This window comes from Peromyscus leucopus, chromosome 7 (assembly GCF_004664715.2).
Source record: "Peromyscus leucopus breed LL Stock chromosome 7, UCI_PerLeu_2.1, whole genome shotgun sequence".
Lineage (NCBI taxonomy): Eukaryota > Metazoa > Chordata > Mammalia > Rodentia > Cricetidae > Peromyscus > Peromyscus leucopus.
Window position 1 is genome coordinate 65,890,546 of NC_051069.1, and position 10,688 is coordinate 65,901,233.

At 40.3% G+C, this 10,688-nt stretch overlaps 1 protein-coding gene across 1 annotated transcript in view; it reads right to left on the bottom strand.

Moving 5' to 3' along the window:
* The window catches only part of Gucy1a2 (guanylate cyclase 1 soluble subunit alpha 2), a 319,363-nt gene extending 309,469 nt beyond the window's left edge, over positions 1-9,894 (bottom strand). The window contains exon 1 of the mRNA XM_028893011.2: positions 9,201-9,894. Within this exon, the coding sequence (XP_028748844.1) occupies positions 9,201-9,494 (294 nt within the window). The 5' untranslated portion in view covers positions 9,495-9,894. The remainder of the gene's footprint in view (positions 1-9,200) is intronic.
* Positions 9,895-10,688: the final 794 nt, after the last annotated feature.

Sequence of the window (10,688 nt, forward strand, 5' to 3'; positions counted from 1 at the left end):
TCCCAGCAGTTATCAGTTACCAGTAACTCCTCAGCTAGGGAAGGGACTTTTTGACTCCTTCCCCATCCACATTGGTATTTTGGCAGGCTTGATCTTTTACAGGTTTTGTGCATGCAGTCACAAATGCTGTAATTTCATGTGTACAATGGTACTGTCATGTTGTCCAGAAAATACTGTTTTTTGTACTAAGCCTCCCAAATTTCAGGGTTCCTCTCATAAGAGGGAGCAGAAAGAATGCATTACACTCATGCTAGGCCACCTTACATTTCCCTAGGACCAAGAAGAAATACACTTATTCTTGGGAAAGGAGTTGAAAACTCTGTGAGAGCAACCCTGTCCTTTCTCAATTCTCATTCATTTAGGGGCTTTGCTGTCACCTTCAAACATGAGTCTCTCACTGTTTAATGAACTGATTTAATCTCACAGGTTTGGCTCCATCTCATTCTTTCTAAATCTCTCTCTTGTATTCTCTCTCTCTCTCTCTCTCTCTCTCTCTCTCTCTCTCTCTCTCTCTCTCTCTCTCTCTCCCTCTCTCTCCCTCTCTCTTACTAACAAACACTAGGAATGGGATTTTATGACCACCTTTCCCTATACATATGGTAGAAACATGTGTGCAGATTAGACAAATCATTACCAGGTATGGACAAAGACAAAGGATCTCAATGTCCTGCAGAACATGTGAAGGCATCATGTGTGCATTGCTGTTGTTTTTAATGAAAAATATGCATATCACTTAGCATATTGCTGATTCGGGTTCATAGTAAGGACTCAAGATCAGAAATGTTTAACATAGCATCTTTTGTTTATTCATTGCATATTCCATCTATAAATCTCATTAGGTAGTTTCTTAGGTGTAGGATTAACATTGACTTTCTAAGGACAAGAGGCAGCTCATTCATAGTGGCTTTGGAAACACCATCCTTAATTTTCTTAATTACTTTGCAAATATCACCCACTACCCTCCCTGTTCCTACACAAAAAGCACAACATTCTGTTAGAGATTGTTTTGTGGTTTTGTTTGCTTGGGTTCGTTGTTCTTTAGTTCTCTATTATTATTTTTCTCTTGCACTCACAGAACTTGTCAATTTTCAATATACTAGCTGTCATCTCCAAAGTAATTGTCATTAACAATGAGTTTTATTCCAACCTGCAATTCTGAATCTTCAAATTTCTCTTCATTGAACTGATTAACAAGCCCTGTGATAAGGCTAGTGACTCCATGATTCTAAGCCCTTGAAGATCTCACAGACTTCAGCTATTCACTTTATCCAAATCCAAAACACGAAAATCCAAGCCTGCTCTTGTCTTCCTTCCCATCCTACATTCCTATTAGAAGCCTGAAAGTTATTGACAGCCATCCATTAGTCAAGATGCAAAGAAACCTTATGTTGTAACAACTACAAACTTTAAGTGACACATTGAACAAAGTACCCAAGTTTTCTTTATTTTTCAATAATTTTCTCTAACTATAAAATAAATACTAATATAATCAATTAGTTTCAAGTCAGTTGTCAGGTTATCCAATTTTGGCATGTAGAAGGGAGCAGACGGCAACTCTAAGACTGAATAATGAGGGAATAAAAATCTAAGTATCTACTAAATAATGTTAGCATTATATTTACATTACATTACAAAAGAAAGACAAGAAATGCTTTTAAATTATTCCAGTCTGTCATCTGCGGCACTCTCATCACTTTCCTAAGGCACAACCCTCCCATCTAGTAGACTGCTCAAATGCCTCAAACTCAGTCTAAGATTATTTAATGTACAGAGAACACCATCGCCACTTTGTAATTCTCTGAGCCATACCTTTCCCCTCAATTTGGGCTAAAACTTTATTACCCATAGCTTCATGCAGCCCCTCAAAAAATACACAAGAATAATTTTATCTTCTGCTTGATTTTTTACTTTATGTTTCTCTAAACGCACAATTGTAAGTATAGTATATTCCCCAAGGACTCCAGCTCTCCAATGCTATTGTGATGTTCATTAATGATTACAAGATAGATCTATGAATATGCTGACTTATGGAGTTTTGTTCAATAAATACTTAATAACATGTGATTCCCCACTCTGAAACAGGAATAAATAAAACCATATGTTGATATTTTATGACTATAACTTACAGTGTGATATCTTTAAGAGATAATATAAACTTTTTATAAATGACAACTATATGCTCCCCTTTAGACTTGCTGTGTCTATAAGTATTTAAACCAAATTTAAAGGCAACTTGTATAAAATATGCAGATTTCTCCAAAGGTTAAAAAAAAAACAAAATAAAAGAGTATTTTGAAATTCTTTTGAATATTTTGAAAATAATATTAAAATTAAAACCATTCATCAATTAGGAAATTTGGTAGCTTCAGTCATAGTATCAATTTAAAAACATATACACATATTTTATTTGAAAAATATTGATATATTGATCATGTAAGTCTTACATTGTAGTATTTGCCCCATTGCTTATGTATTCGAACATAGTCCAGATGGTGATGCTCTTTGGGAGGCTGTGATACCTTTGGGACAGAGGCATAGGTGGTAGAGGCTACTAGGGACCAGAGTTTGTGCAATAAAGCCAGGCCCTACTTCAAGTCCCATTCTCTACTTCCTGGTTGGCCACTATTGCGTGACCTGTTACAATATTCACCCGTGAACAAGGACTGAACCATGCCCATCAACATGTGTTCACTGCCATGATGGTCAAACCCTTGAGTCCAAACAAGTCCTTCCTCTCCTAAGGTGTTGCTGCTAAATATCTTGCCACAATGGCACAAAAAGAAACTAACACAAGTGAGAAAAACACAGTCTAACTCAGAGCTTGTTTTTAATCTTTTGAGAAAGTTCTTCCTATATGAGAAACTTTAACATTTACCAGATTGTTTTGTAGAATTTACTTATTTTTGAATGTAATATTATTTCTTTTCATATTTTGCACATGATTACTGGTATAAAGGCTAGTACTTCATATGTTTATTATATAGAGAGAATACTTGCTAATCTCATTGGTTCTAATAAATTTAGCAAGTATTTTTTAAAGTGACACTTAAAATTGTACAAGCCTTTGGTGTGCTAGAGTCTTTTATTTTATAAGATTATGTGAATGTCAATTAAAATTGCTTCTTTCTAGTATTAAATTTTGTTTTAGTTTTAACTTTATAAATTCAGTAGTTTAGCCCACTAATAAACTAATACACATGAAAAATGAAAAAAAAATTTACTCATGTGTCTGCAATAAATCAATAGACATAAAACTGAAAATAAAGGATGGTAGCACAAAAACATTGTTACCTATGAAGTGAAACCAGTTGATTCACTCATTTATTTATTCTTCTAACAAACATTTTTTGCCTGTCTTTACACCACTGCTAGATTTGGTTATACATAAATTAAACATGATTTAGAGAGAGCCAAAGCAAACCCAGATCACAATACATTATAATTAGTCCTTAGCAGAGATGTGAATGGCAATTTCTGCAAGAGAAAACATTGCAGTGAAAGTGTGCACACATGTGCATGAACAAATAGAAAAATCACATCTGCCGATGCTGTTAGGGATTCCTGAATGAAAGATGCATAGGTACAAAGTAATAAAGAGTGAAAGTATGTTGATTCTTGCCACACAGAACAGAAACACAGTGCAGTGCATGTAAAAGAAGTCATTGGATTCCAAGGCCATGCAGCTAAGGTGACATTAATACTTCCACACACACTGCCTTCTTTCATGAGACATCAATTCTAGAGCTGCCTACAGATGCAAATCCAATATTGGATCACCATTTATTTATTAAGAACTAAACTCTACTCACCTAATCACTCAATGATGGATTGGTTTTCTAAAATTGTAGATATTAGCAACAGATTCTATTTTTGTGGAATTGTGGCAGGGTTTGAGGAGTAGCACCTATATGACTGATATCTGACCCTCCCATGGTTTCCTTTCTGAAACAAATCATCCTCCAAAATAAATCAGTACATGGATGATTTGAGTGTTAACCTCCCTCCAAAAAGGCTGCTGGTCATGTCATATTGACCCTCATAATAACCCTTTCTCTTTCCTCTACAATCCCATCCATTTTGGATATGTATTCTTTCATTTTGATTAACAGGATCACTTATAGCAATGGCTCCTGAACACAATTAGAAGAAACAACAAAACAATTGAAGGAAAAGTTGGAAGGGTTCACAGATAATTAAAGCTACAATAGGTGAATGTCTAATCCCCTATATACCACAACCAACATATCGGATGTGGTGACAGTGGTTCCTTTTCATAGCCTCTATCCTTGTTTCCATATGCCAAGATTTGTCTGTGATACATATATGTATGTGTGTATGTGTGTGTGTATGTGTGTGTGTTTGTATATATGTATGTATGTGCACACATGTGCATGTGTTCATCACAAAGAAACAACTTCCCAGATCAATCTTTGCAAAGCCCACTGAGCTTAAGTCAATGGTCTCTGGGGTACTGGATACAACCACCTTGACCATAAATTAATATGTCTATCAATCACCTTGAGTTTCATTCACATTTCCCAGGCCTTTCTCTGGGAAACTTTCAAATTAGGCTCTCAGGATGTAAGACTACAAATGGTAAAAGTTTCCCCCATTTATGCACTACTTTGATAACCACTAACTTAAATGAGCAATTTCCTGATAGTGAATCTCAAATAAATCTTGTTGATGAAATGATTTTCTTTTCTCCCTTGATGTGTGTAAAATCCCCAAAGAGAAAATTATATCTTCTTGGTAACTCATGATGCACAATGTAGATGTTAACATGATAATGCATTTATTTTCTAGCATGGTCAATGAAATGTGTTTTTATTTTATTTTTAAATTTGTATAAGAGGCAAGATGTAACAACAGGCAAGATGAATGCAAAATGCAGTTATGATATAGAGGGAAAATGCATTAAGGAGTCCTGTGATGCATCTCAGAATTCTGGAAGGTGGACAAATTATACACTAAAAGTGAATGCATAATCCCATCATCTCTTCACCAATGAAGAATTGCTGGTGTCATTCCCATTGTTCAAATGTATTTTAAAAGTAAAAGCCTTGCAACTGAGCTCTAGCTACTGAGCAGAAACTAGAAACGCAACCAAGACACACAGGCTTTGAGCTGATAATTATTACATTATCTCCCAGCCTCACCCTCTGAACACATAAACTGATTAGTTTGAATGCAATAGGTGAGGAATTTTTAAAATTCTCAGACAAAATGAAATAAGTAGTTTTTCTCTCACTTTTACTTATAATTGTAATTCATTTGTTGTGAATTATTTACATTGTATCACTCAAAATTGTCTTCATATCATTACATGATTCATAAAGGTGTTTTCTGAATTGCCACACAGCAGTAACTAGTTTGGTAGAAATGTTGGAATTACAATGATTATAAAGGCCTGTGTACACTTATGATCCATACCTAGGATAATCAAAGGAGACTCAATTTTAATTTTTTTCAGATGAATTTGTTGGCTATATAAACAAAATAAAGTTTCTTTCTTTTTTTTTTTTCTCCTGACACAGGGTTTCTCTGTGCGACAGCACTAGCTATCCAGGAACTCAATTTGTAGACCAGGCTGGCCTGTAATGTACAGAAATCTGCCTGCTTCTGCTTTCCAAGTGTTGGGATTAAAGGCGTGTGGTATCACTCCCCGCTGATGTTTCTTATCTTTTTATCTTATTTGTACTAAAATCATTCTATAAATCTTAGAATATGTTTATAAGTAATCTTGATAAAATAGGCAAGAAAGTTTTTACATTTTTTTCAAAGCATTCAAATTTTGTTGAAATTTATGGATCACACTCTGGAAACTTTTCCAGAGTTGAGAAAGGGTTATAAAATGTACATACATGCAATGTGTGTGTGTGTGTGTGTGTGTGTGTGTCTGTGTGTGTGTACAACCATGCTAATAAATCGCAGTTCCTATGTTCTCCTCAATGTACATTCCTAAAATTAAAGACTAAAAGAAAGAAGTCCATGAAAACTGGGGGTTATTTAGCATCTGTATTGCCAGTACAATACTTGCCACACAATAGAACCTCAATTGTTGCTTAAATAGAATAATGATTTGATGATTACATACTTTGAAAAGTAATATACTTTTCTCAAAAGTTTTCAAATGCAAAATGTTTCCTCTGTATGCCTGATGATGTGTCTCAGTAAAATTTCTGACTAAAGAGGAACTTAAGCATAACACTCTATAGATAAGAAGGGTCCCAGAAAGCTGAAAATGTGCCCAGAGTTACACAAGTAATTACTTGTTCAAAGCAAAGAAGAATCAAGACTCTTAAATTCTGTTTTTATTTTCTTTCAATTTTATCAATTCTCTTTACTTATATTGTATTATTTGTGTAATATTATGCATTCTATGTGCAATATTATTATATTATATGTGTGACATTGTGATTTTTATAGCCAACATCAATACACCTAGAAATAACTATTGAAATGTCAAAAACTCAACTTTGACTATTCTATGAGTCAAAAACTGGTGTATTATGCACCAATGCATTAGTATACATTCATTTCCATTTTCCAACTTGCAAATCATTCCAAATGAAGACTGAATCCCAACTGATTGAAACATATGAAAACAGGACCATGAACAGCAAGTGCAGCTCCTCCTAAAATAAATGGGGTTCAGGAAAGTTCACAACACTAAAAAACAACTTCAAATGCCCCCCAACAGTAGGTATTCTAGACAGCTGTAGTTATTTTTAGTAGTGAGTAAGCAGAGAGCATGCTTCCCATATCCTCAACTACTTCCAGAGTTTAACATCCAGGTAGTATAGAAGGATGAATATAGTGAAACTTTTTAAGGCAATGCCTTGTTTGCCAAATGAAAAGAGGGGCCACACAGCACTCACTGACTTGAAATGGAACCTCTCTGTTTTGTCTATGACACCAAGTCAACGGGTGATAAGACTACTAGTCACTGAGGATTCTTTTTCTCTGAAGTCTTTTATGGGTACACATGTTTGCTCCTGCTCACCTATAGGCTCTCAGCACATACCTGACAGGCATTTTCCAAAATAAAAGTTAGTTGCAGCTTGTGAAATACATAGAACTTCTGCAACATTTGATATAACAATTATTTTCAATTTCTTATTCTGATAACCATTATCTGGGCACACACTTTTGACATCTGTCATTAAACTCCAACTTACAAAGTAAACCATCAGAAATTATTTCCTGCTTCTCATACTCACAGTAGATACTTCAGTTATCACTTTATTTTCCCTGACCCTCAAGTGAGTGACTGAGAACAATCTAAGCAAAATTGTCATTATCAAAGACACTGTTAATACTTTTTAGAAATCAGTAAATTTTGGTTCCCAGACACAAAAATCTGGGGTTACAAGGATAATTCTATTACAACAGATCAGTATCTTTAGTTATATCCTCATGTTAAATCCAAACCTGTTATACTGAAGAATTAGTATGTTGCAAACATGTTGTGTTGGGGACTAACACAAACCTACAGATACACAGGATCTGATTCTCCTCATAAACAATTGTGCTCAACAATTGGCAATGTCAATATTTCCCAAGATTTATCTTCTCCAGGAAAATTTACAGGGACGAGTGAGAAAGAGCAGCCAACCTACTCTGAAGTATCTTTATAAATTGTCTGCAGAAACATGTTAAAGAGCAACACATACTAGAAAGGAAGGACACTGAAACCATGCACTAAATGGTAAGACACCAGAAAGGAGGGAGACAGAAAACATGTTTCAGTGCTGAAAGAAACAACCATTCTCCAATATAGGTACCACAGTGATGTTTGTGGTGTTGCCTGGTACCAGCATCTAGACTCTCAGCATCTCATTTTTTCAAAGGCCCTTCCTAAAACTAGTTCAAGAATGCTTTCAAAAGGAAAACCTAGGAGTAGCCAAACAAGATTACATTGAGGGAACTTTAAAAAGTTAAAGTCTGGGGGATAGAGGCAGGAAAAGGAAAAACGGGGGGTGGGGTGCTTAAAGAGAGGTAAAGTTCTTGTTTCCAAAACCCAGGTGAGGCTCAAGGTTGGTGGAAATTTAACATTTATATCCTTTGGATTCTGCAATTGAGCAGACTCCTTCAAAGCCAAGCTCACCTAGTCAGTAAAGGATAAAACCAGAGGTCTGGCATTTCTGCAAAAGAGGGTAGCTGGAATGTCTGAGGAGGGATGAGAAAGGAGTGGTATGGAAGAATGCCTGGAACTATGGGGAGTGGTGTATAGTGAGACCTGCCAATGCAGATACCCCAATATCAGCACAAGTTGCCGAAGTACATGAAGGCATTTATTCATTCAATAAACATATGTGAGGGTTCTAATATGAGGAAGGCAGGAAGCACTGGAGAATCTAAGGATGGAGAAGTGAAGGATGATGTAAGGGTACAAGAAGTACCAAGAGACTTAAAAACAACAACAACAAAAATAAACAACAAAAAACCCACCAGGTTTACCCAAAAATGAAAACTGAGCCAATAAATGTACAACAAATAAGACATTAGGAAGTCTCTGTGTGTGCATGCGTGCGTGGTGTGTGTGTGTGTGTGTGTGTGTGTGTGTGTGTGTGTGTGTGTAACATAGGATTAAAGGTTTGCATGTGGAAAGACAACTCAGGAAAGTATCTGACAGGGTTCTTAAATGTGAGAAAGGCATGCAGCAGAGACTGTGAAGAGCCTGTGGAATTCAGAGATGCCCCAGAAGGTCACTACTAGGACCAAGAGAGTGTGGGAAATAGAGAGAGCAAGAGCTTCCAGGGGCGGGGCGGGGGCTCCTTTGGGATGCTGGAAAGGGGAAATGGCTCTGCCAGAACACAGCCTGGGAAAGTTTATAAGAAAAAATGAAAAAAACAAAAACAAACAAACAAACAAACAAAAAAGCAAAGCAAAGCAAAACAGGTGGCCTGAAGGAGCCCTGAGACCATCAGAAACGACAGCAGTGTAGTTGAATTCAAGGCTGGAGCTTGGCAGCCAGACCTCGATAAGAATGAGGTCTTATTCCTTCCCAGTGTTCCCCTTCTGCCTAAGCCCAGAGGGTTGTCTCCCAGAGGGCCACTAGGAATCCTAGGCCGACCAGGATAAGGCCGGGTCGCCCCCAAGCGGCAGGGAGCTCCCGGAGCTCCCCGATAGCCCTGCTCCAACTTTGCCCATCCCTGTCCTCTGCTGAAGCTCTGACTTTCCTGTCCCCAGCTCACCGAGGGTGCCGTCAGGAGGCTGATGCTCTCGCCTAGGGAGTCCAGGTTGACCCTCCGGCGGCGCTGCACCCTCTTGGACCCGGCAGCGGCGGCGGCGGCGGCCACGGCCGCGGCAGCGGGGGCCGGGGTGGTAGCCTTGGCTGCCGCTCTGGAACCCTGGAGCCCTGGCGGGCTCCGGCTGCCATTCCAGCAAAGCTTGGACAGGGGGCACTCCCCTTCCTCCTCTGGGCTCGTCTCCAGGTAGTCAGAACCTAGGGAACTAAAGGACTCGGATGAGATCTTCCTGCGAGACATGCTGCTGGAGATGCTGCTACAGCCGAGGCGGTAGTGGCGGAGGTGGTGACGGGGACGCAGCGGTGGCGGTGGAGGTAGCGGGACTTGCTATGGCAGCGTCAGGCGCGTCGGGGACGCTGGGCGCTGCGCTCGCGCTCGCCCAGACGGGAGTCCCCGGGGCTGATGAGCCCTGCCAGCCAGCTGTTCATGGCGGGAACTTGAGTCGCCGCGGCTACTTGGGGGCCCAGGCTCAGCGGTAGCACCGATGATGCGTTGGGGACCCAGGGACGACCGCCACCGCCACCGCCACCGCCTCCGCAGCTGCTGCTCTCCCGGCGCAGCCTCAGCACCGTCCTGTGCGCGTAGCTCCCGCTCCGGGGCTGCGGGGATTGGGGTGCCGTGGCTCCTCCGCCTGGAGTCTCCACCGCCCGCCCAAGGCCCGCGTCCTCCTCCCCCTGCTCTAACGGCGCGCCTCCCTCCTGCTCCCTTTATCACTCCGCCCCACAGCTCTGCATCCGCCGGCATCACGTGTCGCCAGCATACTCATTGGAAGTCTCTGCCTCTCTGGTCGCCACGTTTCAGGAGCAACTAGGACACTTTGCTGCTGTTCTTTCCGTTTCTCCCCGCCTCCCTGCCACCATGTCTTGCTGCTAGTGGGCTCCTATAGTGGTTCCCATAGGACCAAAGGTCCCCAAGCCAAATGCCACGTCCCTTGGTCCCTGGGAAAGCAGATGGATAGTGAACACGCCCAAGGGCTGACTTTAGGATGCGGAGCACAGATCTAGGGGAGAGATCTCCCTCTGTAGAAAACTGAAAGCCTGACATGGGGCACTAGGGTCCCTACACACACACACACACACACACACACACACACACACACACACACACACACACACACACACACACCTTGTCCAGTTCTAGTTTGTTTTTTAAGTTCAAATCGGTCACCCCAACTGTTCTGGTGGAGACACTTTCAAAGGAAGGGAAGGCTAGGGCAGCCCGTGGAGATGGTTTCCTGTCTCGAGCGAGGCCGCGTGGGCAGTGAGGATGGCGTCTGGTCAGGCTACAGCCCTGTTGCCTTATGCGCCCTGAGCCCTGTGGTCCCAGCCGATGCCACCTCCAGGGCTCTCTGTTCCAGTACTGGACAGCTCCACTTGCCACCTGCACCTAGTCTGTCAGGTGGTGACAGGATCTGATCAATTCCTATGCAGACTC